Here is an 18,592-nt window from a genome sequence, read left to right as displayed (position 1 = left end):
CCAGAGCCAGTGGGGATGAAATTGAGGGGAATGTATTTTAACAGGGACTAAAAGATAGGTTCCTGACTTGGAAATGTATGCATCCCTTGAAATGATGAGTTTTTGATTGGGAGGCCGTGTATGCTTTTAAAAGCTCTGAATTCACATCATACAGAGAGATGCAAATATTTAGAGCAGCCATTTAAATAAAGCAGCATTAAGTTGCTGTCTATAGGGCTGGGTGAGGTGGCTCATGCCTGAAATCCCAGCCCTTTGGGAGGCCCAGGCAAGCGGATCACCTGAGGTTGAGAGTTTGAGACCAGCCTGAGCAACATGGAGAAACCCCGTCTCTACTAGAAATACAAAATTAACTGGGCGTGGTGGTGCATGCCTGTAGTCCCAGATACTCAGGAGGCTGAGGCAGGAGAATCACTTGAACCTGGGAGGCGGAGGTTGTGGTGAGCTGAAATCACGCCATTGCACTCCAGCCTGGGCAACAAAAGTGAAACTACGTCTCAAAAAAAAAAAGTTGCTGTCTATAAACTTTCTAGTCAAAGCTTACAACAGGCCAATGAGGTTGATATCATTATTCCCAGTTTACAGATAAGAGACCTGAGTCTCAGAGAGATTAGTTAGGTTCTTTGCTCAAGGAAGCACAGCTGGTAAGAACGAGCCAGAATAGAGCTGATTCCAATGTCTGTCTGATTCCAAAGTCTGTGAACCCCAGCAGTAAATAGCACAGCACCACCTGTCCTAAGTGGGGTCGGGAGTATGGGAGAAGCAGCAGAATGTCACAGAAGGCAAGGAACAAGGGCCAGCTGTCACTGCCCTCTTCCTGCAAACTCCTTCTACATTCTTCTTTTATTCCAACACTCTTGAAGGAGGAGGATGGATCCCGGGAAGTTGGAGCCCTGACTCCTCTCCGGATGACAAGCTTCTGTGGCAAGGACCTCAGCGAACCCAGGGATGTCCCGGAGGTCCGTACGCTAATCAAGTGGGCACCGCCTCAGGATGCAGAGCTGCTTGGCCTGTCTCTCCTCATCAGCTGGCCCAGGGCTGGCACGCTCGGAAGAATCACTCTTGCCAGCACTTGAGCTTCCCTTCAAAAGGCACGCATTACACTGTCAGTGGTTCTCAATGCATCAGCATCATCTGGGCACTTGTGAGAAATGCGCATGCTTGGGCTTCCTGCCAGACCTACTGAATCTGAAACTCTGAGGGTGGGACCCAGCCGTCTGTGCATGAAGACTTCCAGGTGATTCTGATGCTCACTGACTTATAAGACGTTTAAGAACCATTGTGCTGACTGCTTTGCCTGCATTAATTCATCTAAGCCTCACAGCATCCTATGAGGTAGAAGTTAGCCCTAGCTCCACTTTACAGGGGACACAGCTTAAGCTTATATCGAGGAAGTGGAGGAGCTGGGACATGACCTGAAGCTCAGACCCCAGAGCCTCTTGACCACCCTGCCAGGCTACCTCCTCGCCCCTGGAGAAAGAATACCCACGTGCAATGGAGGCAACATAACAAAAGGCCATGCCTGCTTCTCAGCTGTGGCGTGTGTGTTTATAATAAGCAGATACATCAGCCTTCTGTCTGAGAGGCAGGTGTGGTTGCAATTTTGAAGACTGAGACGCTACGTGGTAAGAGGCACAAACAAATATGTAGGCTGCATTGCGCTCTGCCCAGCACTGCACGCAAGCCCCGTTCTGGCCTCATCCTCCTCCATTCTGCACGTGGACTAGGCTGCAAGGTACCAGGCTTCTCACAGGTCCCCACACAGCCATTGCTATTTCTTGCCTCTGTGCATTTGCTGTTCCTTTCATTCATAATGCTTTCCCTTCCTTGCCTAATTCCTTTATATCTTGTAATATTCAAGCCGTACCTACTTTGGAAGTCTTTGATGCCCCTCTTCTGGGGGGCCATGGTCCCTTGGCCTTACTTCTGTAATGGACCCTTAATATGTGGCTCTACCGTGACAGCTTTAGTGTGTATTTTACCTCCCACCAGACAGATGATTCTTTATGGGCAGAGTTTGAGTCTTATTCGTTCACATGCCCTGCCACAGGGTGGGAGCTTGGTATATGTTTGTTGAATGAATAAATGATTTTGGTGGTGAGGGGTCTGTCCAGGAGTGTGGCTGGTGTGGGGGAGGGTGTTTTCTGTCATTGGCATCAATGACCAGAGGTCTGAGCAGGGTTGCAACTAGGAAGAGGTGAATGAGGGGCTGAGGGGGCAAAAGTGAAGGTGGCACTCACTGTGAGGTGCCCCAGGTGCCGCCACCCATTCTAATCTAGGTCGCAGGTCTGAGACAGATCTTGGCTCCAACGGTAGTGGCAGGCACCCATTCTCCTGAGGGTCACTGGGTGCTTTTGGTGGCAACGTAGCATTGAGAAAAGCACACTGCATTTTCAGCCAGGAGACCAGGACTCCAGTCTCAGGTCTGCCCTGCCTGCTTCTTGGCCTTGAGTAAGTAACTTTCCCTCTCTGGGCTTTGCAGCAACCAGGGACTCTATATTTTAGTCTTTTTGCATCTGATATTTCCAGACTCCCGTAAGTGAAATCATCCCGTGATTCCTATAAATGAAAGAGGTAATGTGCCTCAGTGCACGTGGCCACGGAGTTCCAGGAAACTGAAAGGGGTGGGGAGAGCTCCATGATGACGTACGCTGAGGACAGGCAGAGGAGGAGAATCACCTTGGAAAGGTTTGGTTTCGGTTGTGAGTTGGGGAAGAGAAGCATTAGGCACAGAGGTTTGGGGAGCACCTTGCAGTTTTCTCTGGATTTGCATTTGGCCACAGAGTTCTGGCCCCTCTCCAATCCCCCAGAGCTCTTGGCTGAGAAGATAGAAAGTCAAAGAAAAGAGCACAGGCCTTGGGCAGCTGCTCTTGCTGTGCTGTGGAGAACGCCTTGCTATTTAAAGTCCAACTGCTCAGCTCTCCCCTGCTCGCCCCCGGCATTTCAGTGCCTAAGCACTTTGTGGCAAAAATGCATTCCAAATCCAAAACTGGAGGGAAAAGCTAACGCCAATGGTATTTTTCAGCATGCTGCAAAGTTCGTGTTTCTGAGGGGCAGAGGTTGCTCAGGCACTTCTGCTCTGCCTTGCTCTGAGCCCAAACCCAGCAAACACTCAGGTGCTGTGAGGAGCCCAGAGGAGGGCTCTAGACCCGGGTTCTGAATTCTGGCTTGGCTACGTTTTCGCGGTGGGAGCTTGGACAAGCCACTTCACCTCTCTGGCTCTTAATTTCTGCTTCTATGTAGAGGATAATGAGAGACTCAGGGCTCTTGTGGGGATTGTCATGATTTATTTAGGCAATGGGGGTGAAGTTTTAGCATGGGCATGGCCCTTGGTAAGGGCTCAGTACCTTAGGGTTTTGGACATCATGTTCTTTCAAATCAGGCCCATGGACACTGCCTGTTTTGGGACCATCTGGTCCCTCAGACACGTATGTTCCCGGGACATTACATTTCTGTACCGGATTTCTCAGCCTTAGCGTTATTGACATTTTGGGTTGGAAGGTTCTTTGATTTGGGGCTTTCCTATGTGTGTAGGGTATTTAGCAGCAACATTGGCCTCTACCCGCTGGATGCCAGTAGCACCTCCCACCTCCCCACTGCCATGACTCATGCAAGCTTCCAGTCATTGACAGATGTCTTTGCGTGAGTGAGTTGTTCTGGTAGGGAACCACTGGTCTGGACTGAGGGGAAGACTGTGGGAGCAGGAGAGCTAGAGATGGCACCAGGACCTTGCCTCATTATTCAAACGCTGGTCACAGAGACCGTGGGATGGCGGGGGTGTGTCTGCCACCATCTAGGCCAAGACTCTGGCCAAGGCACAAATACAGGAAGCCAACATAAGGATATTAACATTACCTCCTTGCCACCAGTGAAATCTGCCTTTTCATCCTCTAATTCCACAAAATAAGTCCATAGTGATTTACGTGATTAAAATTTTTTTCAGATTATGCATTTTCATCACAATTTCTTAATGAATATTTGATTTGTCATCTAATCAGGGGGAAAAAACCATAATCCCTTAAGAGACACTTAATAACCATTTAAACTAATAAAGACTTGATTAAAAAAGACTAAAAGTGCTGTGTTGGGTAAATTATAAACTTTAAACACCTTTTTTTTTATTAAAGAAAAAACTAATTCAATGGTCAATTACATGTACCAGGAAAAGGTTTTCAATGGAAAAGTTTTGACTTTGAAGCAATTTTTCCTGAGGTTCCTTTGCAGCAACACACATCTGTACTTGTTTGAATCTTCTTCAGAAACACTGTCCAAATTTTTTGAGTGTTTTAGAAAAAATGAGTCAATGGCTTTAAAGGAGAAAAACCATATCTCATAGTGGTTAGGTGAAAGGCCTATTCTGAGTCTTACCTTCTTGAGTCTTTGTATCCTTATCTGTATAATGAACATAATATGATGAAATAGACTCATTGAAGTTATATTCTAGTGGGAAGAAACAGACAACCTACAAGAATAATAGTATGAGAAAATTTAGGAGGTGATATTTCCATAAAGAAAACACTAATGGCTGATGGGAGAGAGACAGAGGAAGACTTCAAAGAAAGCCCTTCTCAGGTATTTGAGCTGAGAACTGAATGAACTAGAATGGGCCAGTGATACAGTGTGCCTGGATTGAGCATTTCCACCTTGCTCTAGCAGAGACCCTGGGGCGGAACTAAGCTTTGCACCCGTGTGGTCTCAACACCAGCCAGAGTGGATGAGGCAGAGCTTCTGGAGAGGATGGAAGAGGACAGGTCAGAGACAAGGCAGGGGACATGCAGAGGGCTCTCTAAGCCATGGCGGAACAAACATCTGATTTTGATTCTAACTCCATGAGAAATCCTGTGAGAACATGGAATGGTGAAATTTACAATGTATTAGGTTAGTGCAAAATTAATTTCATTCAATGGACAAAACTGCAATAACTTTGGCACCAACCTAATAAACTGCTCCCTCTGACTGCTGTGTGGAGGAACAGAGAGCAGATGGCAAGAGCAGTAGCAGGGAGACCACCTGGGAGGCTATTTCCATAACCCGGGTGTAGAAGAAGCTCAGCACAGTGCTTGGCACATGTAAACTCTCACAAATCTTACTGATTATAATTTTTATATGCAAGAGAATAGAGAAGAGGTTCTATCTTTTTTTTTTTTTTTTTTTTTGAGATGGAGTCTTGCTCTGTTGCCCAGGCTGGGAGTGCAACGGTACAATCTTGCCTCACTGCAGCCTCTGCCTCCTGGGTTCAAGTGATTCTCATGCCTCACCCTCCTGAGTAGCTGGGATTACAGGTGTAAGCCACCACACCTGGCTACTTTTTGCATTTTTAGTAGAGACAGGGTTTTACCATATTGGCCAGGCTGGTCTCAAATTCTTGACCTCAGGTGATCTGCCTGCCTTGGCCTTCCAAAGCACTGAGATTACAGGTGTGAGTTGCTGCACCCAGCTGGTTCTATCTTTTTTCTAAACCTCAGCAGAATAAAAGAACACTGAACCTCTACCTTCCAGTTTCCTAAAGAGAAGATCCTCTAATCAAATATGCCCAAGAAGTTAAAGATCTTATTTCAACTGGAAGAGCCAGAATAATTTCAGACCCCTGTTGCTATGTGTTCCCTGAGGATCTCAGTTGGGGCGAATTCTATTTCCCTCCTAAAGAAGAGAGACCCAGCATCTGGCCAGCTGGCAGTGTCCTCAAGGCCAAGTTTCCCTCCTAAGCATTAGATACATTGCTTTTCTCTCTGGGAGCTAATCAGGGACTCTGTTTATGGCTCCAGCTACATTTGCCACAAGGTCTTTGGACTACAAAGGGAATCGTCATCCAACCCAATTAATAGAGCAATGTTGTACTTTTAAGTTACACCCAACCAATCCATCAACATAATTGGCACACATTAATCAAGGCATTTACAACGGGTTCACCAAGCTTTGTCTCTCATTGGAGGAAGAAACTGGATTATTTGGGCATGGGAACCAGAACCCTTTTGGAGTCCCTGAAGTCCCTAGCTTGGCTTTGCTAAATGCAGAGACAAGGTGAGTTATTAATTAACAAGTGAGATAATGCCGGAAGAACATTCCTGAATCATGTCAAACCAATTTGGATGGTTATGGGATGGGGAGGGAGCGGGAGGAGGCAGTGGGCAAGGGGTGGGTGTTGTCTGTTCCAAGTGCTTTGGACAGACTCCAGTGTTATTTCTCCTCATTTAGACCTGGCTGGAGTGCCTTGGATGGCGTGCCCGGAGCTCAGGCCAGCATCCACATCTCTTAACCCAAGGCAGCCTCCTTTGGAGTGAAGCAAGGAACCAAGCCTTGGAGATGGAGGTAGGATGGGAAATATAGCTCCACAGAGAAGCCAACGCGGAGTCCTTAATTTAGAGAGGGAACTGAAGAAACTGTTAGTGGCCTGAAGAGCCTCAACAGGGGGTTACCGATCACATAGATCTGTGGCTTTGAGGACACCCCATGGAGATGAGCTACATAGAAAGTCAAGAAGGACTTTCTATGAGAGAAAGCAAGACATGGGCTTTCTCTTAGTCATGCAACTGATGCCCATGTATGTGACAATCCCTTTGCTATGCTCCCACTGAACTATTGCCATCTAATAAGATGGTCCATCCCTGTCACAGGCTGGACTGTAATAATAATAACAACAATGTGTTTATACATCTTTGTAGATGGATAGTGAACTCTTTGTGGACATATGTCATATTCGCTTTAGTATTTCTAAAGGCTCTTTTTCAGGGTCTAACATGTAGTAAACCGTCAACAAATGTTTGTTAAACTGTAAATAAATAAGCTAATGAATGGATAGATGGATGAATGACTGGGGAGATGAATTCATACTCTAATGACAGAGAGTTAAAATTTTTTAACCTTTGAAACAAACATCAGCCACCTCTCCAACCAAGAATGGAGAACTTCTTCTTTTTTTTTTTTTTGAGACGGAGTCTTACTCTGTACCCACACTGGAGTGCAGTGGTGCGATTTTGGCTCACTGCAACCTCTGCCCCCCATCCAAGCAGTTCTCCTCCCTCTGCCTCCCCAGTAGCTGGGATTACAGGCATGTGCCACCACGCCCACCTAATTTTTGTATTTTTAGTAGAGATGGGTTTCACCATGCTGGCCAGGCTGGTCTTGAACGCCTGACCTCGTGATCAGCCTGCCTCAGCCTCCCAAAGTGCTGGGATTATAGGCATGAGCACTGCACACGGCTCAAGAATAGAGAACTTCTAAATCATACTGAAGTCATTCACTAAGGACCTAAACATGAAAATATCTTCTTTTTTTTTGAGACAGGGTCTCCCTCTGTTGCCCAGGCTGGAGTACACAATCACAGCTCACTGTAGCCTCAACTTGCCGAGTAAGTGATCCTCCTACCTCAGGCTCCTAGTAGTTGGAACTACAGGCACATGCCAGGATTCCTGCCTGGCTATTTTCTGTATTTTTTGTAGAGATGAGATTTCACCATGCTGCCCAGGCTGGTCTTGAACTCTTGAGTTCAAATGATCCACCCACCTTGGCCTCCTAAAGTGTTAGGATTATGGGTGTGAGCCACCATGCCCAGACTTCATATCTTTTCAGCTACTTATTTCTTCTTGAAATAAAATTCCCCTCTCCTCACTGCACTCCTGTGTTCTGGGGATTCTAGGGGAAAGGGTTTGGTGTGTAGGCACTATAACATTAGGCTGGGTCAGGCCTCCCAGGGGAAGCCATTCTTTTAAAAAGTTTATCTCAAAATGTCATCTGCAGAGCAAACCCACTTGTATAAGACACTCTGGGGTGCTTGGTAAAAGTACAGGTTCCTGGATCCTATATCTGACGAATAAATCAGAACCTCAAAGGCGGGGTCTCAGAAATCTGACTTTTAAACAAGCCCTCCACGCAGTCACGCAGCACTGAAGTTCAATAAGCATAAAGTTAAACCTTTGGGGTTGTGTACACTCGAAAAATTATTGGTTGGGTTCCATCTATATGAATTCAGTCTCCTTTTTAGAAAATAACATTAATGTTAACAATGTTAGTGCTAGCAGCAGCCAATATGTGAAGGCATCTATGAGCCAGCTGTCTTGTAAAATATATTACATGTATTTTCTCACTTATATTTCACACCAGCTAGTGTTCCTTGGGATTTCCATGCCTATTTTACAGATAAGAAGATTGAGACTTTGAGAAGCAAAGTGACTTGCAGAGCTGAGATACAGAGGCCGACTCTGAAGCCCAAGCCCTTAATCAGTTGCAATGATACAGTGTCACCTGTTCAGAAATGAGGCACGTGAAAGAGAAGGTGCAAAACATCTTTCGGTGCTGTGTGGAAACAGAACAGTGGCGGGGCGGCGGGGGAAGACATCTCTCCTAGTTTAGTAAGGAAGGAAGTGATGTGGGGCAACTGAGGACAAGCTCAGCCTAAAAAGGGCTTCCTCCTACCCCCTACCTCCAGGCGATGTGGTTATGACATCACCTCCCTTGGTCTCCACTGCTATCCCTGCCCACGGATGGGAGAGAGCATCTCATAGGATTGCAAAGGAGCTTCAGACTGACTCCCACGCCGGCTTGAAATGATGGGAGGGCTAGGGCTCCCGACCCTGAGTTCAGGGCGATAAAGGAGACTGGGGAAGGAGTAAGGACTGTCTCACCAGGCCAGACGGTCTAACAACGCCTCCTCACCTTGTGGTTCCCACTTGTAGAGGAAATCTACACCCTCTCTCCTACCCCTGGCTGTGACGAACTAAATCTCGCACCTCTGTCTTGGTGGTGATAATTAAATATTATCCGCCTGTCACTTGGTGCACATGTTGTGTGCATTCTCAGACTTTAATGAGCTGGTATTTGTCTTCTGTAAGCAAAAATATTTCTTTGAGTCTCTTCTTTTTCAAATTGGGGTGAGCAGTTCAAGTGAAGATCTCTCACTATTAAAAAGCCAGTCTGCTGGCTGGCATATCTGTCTGAACCATTTCCACTTCTTTTTAGTGGCCACGGCGGGTAAGGCTTGTCCCTTCAGAATCAGCCATTGCTTCTTGAGGATACATGAGCAGTGGTCACATGGCTGGGGTGTTTGGAGACTTTGAAGGCCATGGGAGTGAGAAGGAAGGGAGTCAGCATAAACTGTTTTTGTGGGGGTATTCTAAGGCAGCCTTCTCCAAGAGGGATTTCATCCAAACACTGCAGACTACAGAAAATATATCTATACGTATTTTTTGAGATGGAGTTTCGCTCTTGTTGCCCAGGCTGGAGTGCAATGGTGTGATCTTGGCTCACTGCAATCTCCACTTCCTGGGTTCAAGCAATTCTCCTACCTCAGCTTCCCGAGTAACTGGGATTACAGGCATGCGCCACCACGCCCAGCTAATTATTTTCTATATTTTAGTAGAGATGGGGGTTTCTCCATGTTCGTCAGGCTGGTCTCGAACTCTCGACTTCAGGTTATCTACACACCTCAGCCTCCCAAAGTTCTGGGATTACAGACGTGAGCCTCTACACCCAGCTATAGAGCATATTTGAGTGAAAGTTTTCTCAGTTCTTCCAAAGATAGAGCATATTTGAGTGAAAGTTTTCTCAGTTCTTCCAAAGGAGGTACTTTATCCAGTACCATTCTAGACTCATAGGAGAGAAGTTAATTCATTACATAGAACGGATGGTTTAGGACAGTGGTTCTCAAAGAGGACCTGCATCAATGCCCCCTGTGTCAGCACTGCTGGGTTATTTACTAGAAATTCGAAGTCTTGTACTGCCTCCCAGACTTAGGGAATCAAGAGCTCTAGGGACAGGGCTTAGCACTCTGTGTTGAATCAAGGTGGTTTTGCCACTTACTGAAGTTTCAGAACTACTAGTGGTCATAAGGATTAGGGTTTAATTCTCTCACAGAGGAACCCAGGTTGAAAAAAGACCATTAAAGGCTGCAAATATCTCTATCTGTATTTGTATCTATATCTATCTCAGTTTAAAATAAAAAACGTATATCCCTTCAAACAGATTTTTTTTTTAAGTAGAGTGTTTCTAGATGGAAAAGTGATTTGCTTTTCCAGTCCACTTTGGTAGATTGCTCTATTATTTTGCCCATTCATGAAATTTATAACAAATGTGTTCATTGCAGCTGCTCCCCGGGTCTGCATTCACGTTCTTCCTCGGGTGCCTCTCTGACCCACTGCCAGGTTTATAAACTCACATAGCCCTTCCTGAGAACTCACAAAGCAGGACAGAGCCTAGGGTAGAACTCCCACCCCCACCCCAACCAAACGAAAAGTGATATAATTAGTGTGGTGCAGGATTGAATCTGGAGTTGAGGAGGAGCAACCTTAATATTTATTAATAAACAGCAAAGTGCTTAGCACACCTCCTAGGGAAGTCATTAACCACAAAAAGTATACTCTACACCGAGGAATCTCCTCCAAAAAAAGAACTCAGTTAATTGTGAATTGCTTATGCCAGGTGAGAGAGAATTGGTGTCTACCCCTCTTACCTGACATAAGCAACTCTGAATTAACTGGGAGTTTCTTTTTATAAACACCATGCAGCCTTTTTTTTTTTTTACTTTGTGGTTAATTACTTCCTTGGGAGGTTTGCTTTAATAGTTCCCATAACAAGGCCATTATTGTCTTTAGCATAATCTCTGCTTCATTTGCTTTTGTGCCCTGCCTTTGGACTGCTTTGTTTCTGCCAGCCAGGGGGGATCCTGAATTGTGCCTGGTGGGCAACCCTTAGGCCCTGGGACCCTGTGAGCCTCTTTTAGCTCCACCACTTCAGTAATTTGGTTTTGGCCAGGTGGGAGCTGGGATCAGGGGTAGCGCTGGTGGGGAGGGAAATGGGTAAGGCAGGGTATGCTGGGGAGACAGTCCCCCAGAGTTCCCTCTCTCCCCTCTGTGCGGCATTCCAGCCATTTGTTATACTTTCAGTTGTTGACACCAGGAACAGGGAAGGGAGCCAGGAGAGCAGCTCCTTTCTGGAAGTAGAAGCTGATCTGTAAGCAACCGCTGTGCTCAGTGAAATCACCAGGGAGGCAGAAGGGAAACAGTGAACCTTCCCAGCAAAAGTCGTGTGATTCTGACTTGGGAAAAAAAAAGCATTATGTAGTTATGCCTTAACTTGTTAAAAAATGAATTAAAGTGCCTTCTCTTTTGGCTCTGTTTCAGGAAAGAGAAAATGAATGAATGGGAGCTCTGTAAACCGCATCAGGTCTGTAAACTGTTTTGACTGTGTACTCCTATCAGTGTATGTACATCTGTTTATTTACAAATTACATATAGGCACGACGGCAATCATAAATTATGGAAACTGCAAAAAAGCCATTAAGAGGATAAGAAAAAGTAAAAATAGAATGACTATATACTGTCATCCACCACCCCGATGGATTACACCCCGCTCTGGACACCACTGAAAGGACCTGTTGGGGCCATGAAGGCAGTGGCTGACTTTGACTTGGTCACTGATATTCCTAGATTTCAATGACTGGTCCAAGGTGGCACTATATACATTTTTGTTAAATCAAATGATTGGACTCCTGGATCTTCTTACACTGTGGAACAACCTCTGCCCCTGGTGAATTCTGATCAGTTAGTAATTTTGGTGGGGGCGGATAACACACCTGAACTAACATCTAGGGAATATCCTACAGTATTCTTAGATCAAGTGGCCCATGTGCTAACCCAACCTCATTTAGCCCCAAAAACTTAGCACTCCATCAGGAAGAAACATGGGGCAATTCAGCTCAAAGGTTTACAATAGGGGACAGAAAACTTTTTCTATAGAGCACCAGAAAGTAAATGTTTTAGGCTTTGATGGCCAAGTGGTTTTCGTTGTGACTCCACTATGACCTGGACAGTGAAAGCCGCCCTAGACAAAACATACACAAATTGCAAGGTACTTTGAACTGACTGCACCATGGAGTATACCATAGTCAAGCCATGGTGACCCCTGTGGCCCGCACGCACACTTCCAGATGGCCTCCTGGAGCCAGAAAGCCTAAGGTGACAGAAAAACCACAAAAGGAGAACAGCTAGCTCCTGCAGTGCCTGATTAACCGACCTTGTGACAGTCTACCACTGTTCCTGCCTCAACTGATAAGTCAACCTTGCAACGCTGGACCCTGTGACACCCCCCACCAGCTTGCCAGAAACTTCCCTGAACTGTAACTTTCCATTACCTACCCCAACCTATAAAGCCAGCTTCTATCCCACCACCCACTGCTGACTCTCTTTTCGGACTCAGCCCGCTCACACCCGAGTGAATAAACAGCCTTATTGCTCACACAAAGCCTGTTTAGGTGGTCTCTTCATTCAGAGCACACTTAACACAAAGGGGCATGGTTATATTCCAATAAATGGGGAGGTGTGGGTTAAGGGGTACAAAGTGTCAGTGATACAAATAAAGAAATTCTGGAGATCTACCACATAGCATAGTGTCTGCAGCGAACAAAGTGCTGTATACTGAAAATATGTTAGGAGGGTAGATCTCACGTTAAAATGTTCTTACCATAAAAACTTCTGAAACCAAAAAAAATCACCCCAAAACAATAATAACAAAGAGAGCAGTGTGGCAGGCCAGGTCTCACCAATAGCTGAACAGGCAGGCCTCCATGACAACTGTTTTGCCCTGAATGAATGGTTAGGTTACATATTAAAGGTAGAAAGAACCAGCACCCTTACACAAAGGCTGGAATGTCACAAAAGCCCACCAAAGTCTTGCCTAGGCTTTTCCTCGGCCTTGAACCTTGACAAGATGACAAAGGCATCTTAAATTCCTCATACCAGGGCCCGTTTAGGATTAAACAAGTTGTATTGGGAGTCTAAAGGAATTCCCCAGAGCTCCACACCTTACCTGGAGACAAGATAAGGGTACTCACACCTGGCACCAGGACCCCTTTAGATGAAGCAAATTTACTGAGGTTCCGGAGGAAGATCTCCAGGACCCAAACCTTAGTTATAGATTAGACGGAATCAATCACTTTTGTCTTCAGATGAATGCACACTTATGCGCAGACGTATAGCTTAGAAGGTATATATGCACTGGAAAACTTTGTAATTTTGAGTTGGTCTGGTGAATTATCTCCGGCCTTCTCCCTGTACCTGAGAGAGTTGATTTCTGTAACCAGAGAGTTTCTTTCTTTCCTGATTGTCTGCATCTCGTTATTGGACCTCAAGAACAAGCAGCCCGGCCCTCAGTTCATTCAGTAGGAGGAAACTTTGGGAGGTGATGGACATGTTTATGGCCTTGATGGTGGTGATGGTTTCATAGGTGTATACTTATTCCCAAACTCACTGAGATGTTTACTTTACTTTCCACAGTAACTGTGGTCAAAAATATTAAATGGAAAATTCCAGAAATAAACAAGACATAAGTTTTAAATTGCAGGCCGTTCTGAGTAGCTCGATGGAATCTCTCGCTGTCCTGCACTGTTGCATCTGGGCTGTGGATCATCCCTTTGTCCGGCATACCCACACTGTAGACACTAACTGCCCATTAGTTACTCAGCAGCTGTCTCGGTCACCAGACGGAAAAAATACAGCATGGTCTACATAGAATTAAGTCCTATCCATGGCTTCAGGCATCTACAGGGAGTCTTGATACATATCCCAGCAGATAAGGGAGGACTACTGTATATCAAATATGCATAGCTTTTTATTTTTTTTTGAGATAGAGTTTTGCTCTTGTTGTCCAGGCTGGAATGCAATGGCATGGTCTCTGCTCACTGCAACCTCCACCTCCCAGGTTGAAGTGATTCTCCTGCCTCAGCCTCCCAAGTAGCTGGGACTACAGGCACATGCCAACATGCCAGGCTAATTTTTGTATTTTTAGTAGAGATACGGTTTCACCATGTTGGCCAGGTTGGTCTCCAACTCCTGACCTCAGGTGATCTGCCCACCTCGGCCTCCCAAAGTGCTGGAACTACAGGCATGAGCCACTGTGCCCAGCCATATGCACAGCTTTTTATATGTCAATTATTCCTCAATAAAGTGATTTAAAAATTTATAAACATCAAAATTTGAATTCCACATAATTTTCACATCATCAAATGTTGTTCTTTTTATGATTTTTTCTCCCCAACCATTAGAAATGTTAAAACTATTTTTAGCTTACAGGCCAGGTTTGGTCCATGGACCATAGTTTGCTGGCAACTGGTTACAACAGACACTTTGGAGTCACAGTTGGGTTTGGGTCTCAATTTTACTAAAGGTGGTTGGATTATCTTGAAAGAGTTACTTAATCACTCTTCAGGCCTCGGTTTCCTCATCTGTAAAGTGACATCTCAAAGGACTATAAGGATGAAGGCAACAGGCATTGCCTGTGACAGCTTGGTGCGGTATGAGGGTATGAGGAACAGGCTGTCATCCTCATTGTCACCGACTGTTACCCCCAGCCCTGAAAGGTCTGGCAGGACCAGTCACCCTGAAGGCAGCACTGGGGCCCAGCCACCTTTCTGTGGCAATGGGCACTTGGGAATTCTCAGCCAGCATCAACCCCCAGTGCCTCCAGCCCGTGTCTCCTGGAGTCCCTCGCTGGCATAAGGACACCCGTTCTCTGCTGCATTTGCTTCGAAGGAAATCTTACAACAACATTTGACAATAATGCAGGGAAGGTCTTTCAGAAGGAAAATGACTCATGACGAAAGCATGGACAATGCTGTGCTCGTAGGGGCTGGGAATGAGAAGACGCGTGCTCACCTCCCTCATTATCCTTGTTATCAGCACAGGAAGTTTCCATGGCAACGTTGCATCCGGGCCCTCTCCAGCCGGTCTGGCAGACACACTGCCAGCTGTTCTGACCCAGTGTGCATCTCCCGTTACCGTTGCACAAGTCAGGGCAGCCATCTGGTTGGAGAAATGGAGAGGATGAGAAGGAGGGACGTGAGGCTGCGCTGGGGAAGCAGGGGAGCCATGCAGAGGGGAGCAAGGCCGCAGGGCAGCCGCTGGGCCAGCCTCACAGTGGGGCCCGCGCCTGCCTTCCAGAGAGTGGGGGGAGCAGGCAACGCATGCAGTAGCAAGACAGAGTGGGGTCGCAGATGCAGGGGATCCCCAGTGACAACTGACCTAGGTCAGAGGCAACCTTCCCAAAGCGGGGAGTTCAATGCACATCCCAGACAACTAAACCAGTGCTGAGCTGACAACCAGACTAGCGAGGCTGTGATTTCCAGCCAATAGCTCAGGATTGATGCTACTGAAAAGAAGCTTTTCTTTCTTTTTTTTAAAGAAGTGCTCTTCTGTAGAAGAGAAAAAAAATCCCTATCAACCCGGGATGGAGGCAAAGTGCCCACCATCTTTCAGAATTTTAAATATATATTTACATAGGATTATCATGAGCTTCTTGTGACCAAAAACTGGATGGTTTTGCTGGGTTATTTTCATATGCTTATACAGGTAATATTTAGTTTTAAAGGGCACTTAAAGATGTTGGCTGCTTATCACTCAACCTATGTATGGCACGATTTAAAAATACTGCAGGATTTGAAGGCTGTGGAGGGAATGGATGCTGGGTGCCATGAATTGGGGAAAGATAGAAGAAAAAATATACATGCTTGGGGGAAAGGCGATGGGGTAGAGGTAATTCTTATTTTGTGGATTTCTTTTCCTTTTTCGGTGTGTGTGTGTGTGTGTGTGTGTTTGTATGTATGTGCTCACATGTGTGTGCAAAATCAGCTGCCTATGTAATTCTCTAATTACTCCAGCACTCAAAACAATGGCAGCCGCCATTCTCCTGAGCTGAGTTTGGACAAAAGGAGTCTGGGAAATGTCTCCCTAGCAGAGCCTCCGAGGCTCTTTATAACAACAGGTAGGAGAGAAGCAGAGAACAGGTAGGAAGTGGCCACACTCACAAAACCTACATTCTGGTAAGAATTCCTAGACATGTTTTCATTTTTCATCCTTTTAACAGCTTTAATGGGGCATAATCTACACACCATAAAATTCACCTTTTTTAAGTGTACAATGCAATGACTTCTAGTAAATTTGCAGAGTTGTGCACTTGGGATATATTTTCTTACTTCATTTAAATATACCCCAATGATCATTAATTTAATTTTCCCCAGAAAGTAATTTCCTTGAATATCTATGTCTATCTTGAATCCGATCTCTACCTCTTACACCATCTCTATTTCCATCTTTTTCTATGTCTATTTTTAAACTACATAAAGTGCAGGCTGGATTGGGCCATGGTGAAGGATAAAAAGCCTTATAATGATGGAGGTAATTGATTTGAAACCTTCCTGACCCAAATCTTGTGAATCAAAAGGATGCATCTCCCCTACTCCTCTTTCCAGTGTTCCAGAGGCCTTCACCTAACACCTTCCTTCTTTTCTCTAGAGTACCCCTTATGAGAATGCTGATAAACCTAATATATGCATATGGCAATGGTGGGGATTTGAGACACGGTCTCACCCTACCATCCAGGCGGAGTGCAGTGGCATGATCATAGCTCACTGCCACCTTGAACTCCTGAGCTTGAGTAATCCTCCTGCCTCAGCCTCCTTAGTAGCTAGGACTGCAAGTGTGCACCACCACACCCAGTGAATTTTTTTTTTTTTAATTTTTAATAGACATAGGGACTTGCTATGTTGCCCAGGTTAGTCTTGAATTCTTGGCCTCAAATGATCCTCCAGCCTTGGCTTCCCAAAGTGCCAGGATTACAAGCATGAGACATTGTGCCTGGCCAGTGGTAGGAATTTAAAGACATATTCCTAAGAAGCAAGGTCTCAGGGTATGCAGTTAAGTTTTACTTCTTTAAGAAGAGGAGTTTCGCTCTTCAGTGCTTGCTGCCTCTCATCCTTTCCAGAAGGTGGTATTGGATTAGGATCTGAGACAGGAGGGCATGCAACAGAGGAGACCTAACGTGGGGCAGTCCCTAGGGAAGCCGAGCTATCTTGAGAGGGCAAACAGGGAGACTTAACCAAGGAATCCGTTTTCTTTTGTTGCACAGCCTGGCACTAAATCCAGCAGGCAAGTAAAGCACCAGTGTGTGCACACCAGGAGAAAGTCGTGTTCGGTCTACATACCTCTCCTCACAAAGCCCAGATTCACATCTCCATCCTGACTGTGGCCCTGCCTGGAAAACCCCTGCTCTCTGCATACCATGAGCGGGTGTGTGGAGGGAAAGCCACCCCCAGTTGCAGAGAAATGCCACATACATTTCTGCAGGAACAAAATGAGCTCAGTAGGAAAAGCCCAAGGGACATTTCACAGGTTCTCAAGGAAAAGAGAATTTCTCCAACCTCCAGCTACCTTCAGCTTTAACAATTTCTATTGGTAGAGTTTTGGGGAATGGATCACAGAAAATGCACTAAATGACAGACCTACCAACATTTGCTCAGCATGGTATCTATTTGGAGGTGCTTTGTTATTTAGCTACCTTAAGTTCTCATGTCTGACTAAATTCCTGTCCAATGTGTCAACAGAAGCCTCATTGTATAGGAAACCCATGTCCGCTCCATCAAATTTAAATTTGCAAAAAACACTAATGTGTCAGTCAGAGATATGCACTCAAAATATGTATATTTCTAGATTGAATGACGCTTTTTTTTTCACCCCTTCTCTTTCTCTCTTGCTTCCTCCCCACCCTTCCCCTGCCGACCAACTAAAGTGAGATAAACAGACCACAGTAGCAGGTTTTCTCCACATCATATGAGGAAGATGAAAACACAAACCGTAGGAAGCTGGCAAATCTCTGAGAAGTTTCAGGGCAGCTGGGAATTAGTGGACAGGACTTCGCTTTTAGCTTGAAGAGGAAGAAAACAGCCCTGGTATGTGCATGGCGTTGCTAGGCAACCCCAAGCTAACCCCAGCACAGGTTCATTCTACTGGTGGCCTTCTGAGGAGGTGATCCTTTGTGTTTGTAAAGTGCAAAGCCAGCTTCTGCTTAAGGAAAAACAAAACCTAGGGAGTAATTAGTCTGGAGGGCAAATGGGTATAAGGTAGAGGCTTTTCTCTGGAGAGGATGCTATAACTGAAGTGGCATTGGGCTAATGGGATTATACTGGGGCATCGAAGAAGTCTCCTATAGGAAGTCTTCTGGATTTCAGGCTAATACTGCCTGTCTCCAAGACACCAGTGTAAAGCCCCTTCAAGCCTACCTGTTTGGTTCCTCTTTTATGGAGCTAGAGAGAGCTGGCTGCCTGGAGCCTGTTCTATCATGACCCTATACCAGTGGTCCTCAACTAAGGCAATTTTGTCCCCGTTTCTCTCCAGGAAACATTTCGTATTGTCTGAAGACATTTATTTATTTATTTATTTGGAGTCTCACTCTGTCTTCCAGGCTGGAGTGCAGTGGGGCAATCCTGGCTTACGGCAACCTCTGCCTCCCTGGTTCAAGCAGTTCTCCTGCCTCAGCCTCCCGAGTAGCTGGGATTACAGGCGCGTGCCACCATACCAGGCTATTTTTTTTGTATTTTTAGTAGAGATGGGGTTTCACGGGGTTTCAGGCTGGTCTTGATCTCCTGACCTTGTGATCCGCCCACCTTGGCCTCCCAAAGTGCTGGGATTAGAGCCTTTTTTTTTTATTTTTTATTTTTTGAGACGGAGTTTCGCTCTTGTTACCCAGGCTGGAGTGCAATGGCGCGATCTCGGCTTACTGCAACCTCCACCTCTCAGGTTCAAGCGATTCTCCTGCCTCAGTGTTAGACACAAGA

General features: G+C 45.7%; 1 protein-coding gene across 12 annotated transcripts in view; it reads right to left on the bottom strand.

The window, feature by feature from the left end:
• TENM2 (teneurin transmembrane protein 2) overlaps positions 1-18,592 on the bottom strand; it is a 1,274,635-nt gene that overhangs the window by 93,367 nt on the left and 1,162,676 nt on the right. For all 12 annotated transcript variants that reach the window (XM_064376511.1, XM_012461093.3, XM_064376512.1 and 9 more), the window contains one exon: positions 14,640-14,786. In XM_064376511.1, coding sequence (XP_064232581.1) covers positions 14,640-14,786 — 147 coding nt within the window. The remainder of the gene's footprint in view (positions 1-14,639; positions 14,787-18,592) is intronic.

The sequence above is a fragment of the Aotus nancymaae genome, unplaced genomic scaffold (genome assembly GCF_030222135.1).
Source record: "Aotus nancymaae isolate 86718 unplaced genomic scaffold, 86718_ANA_hifiasm-v0.15.2.pri h1tg000015l_0, whole genome shotgun sequence".
NCBI classification, from domain to species: Eukaryota; Metazoa; Chordata; class Mammalia; order Primates; family Aotidae; genus Aotus; species Aotus nancymaae.
The sequence above is the reverse complement of the archived record's forward strand: the minus strand, read 5'-3'. Positions and strand labels throughout refer to the sequence as shown.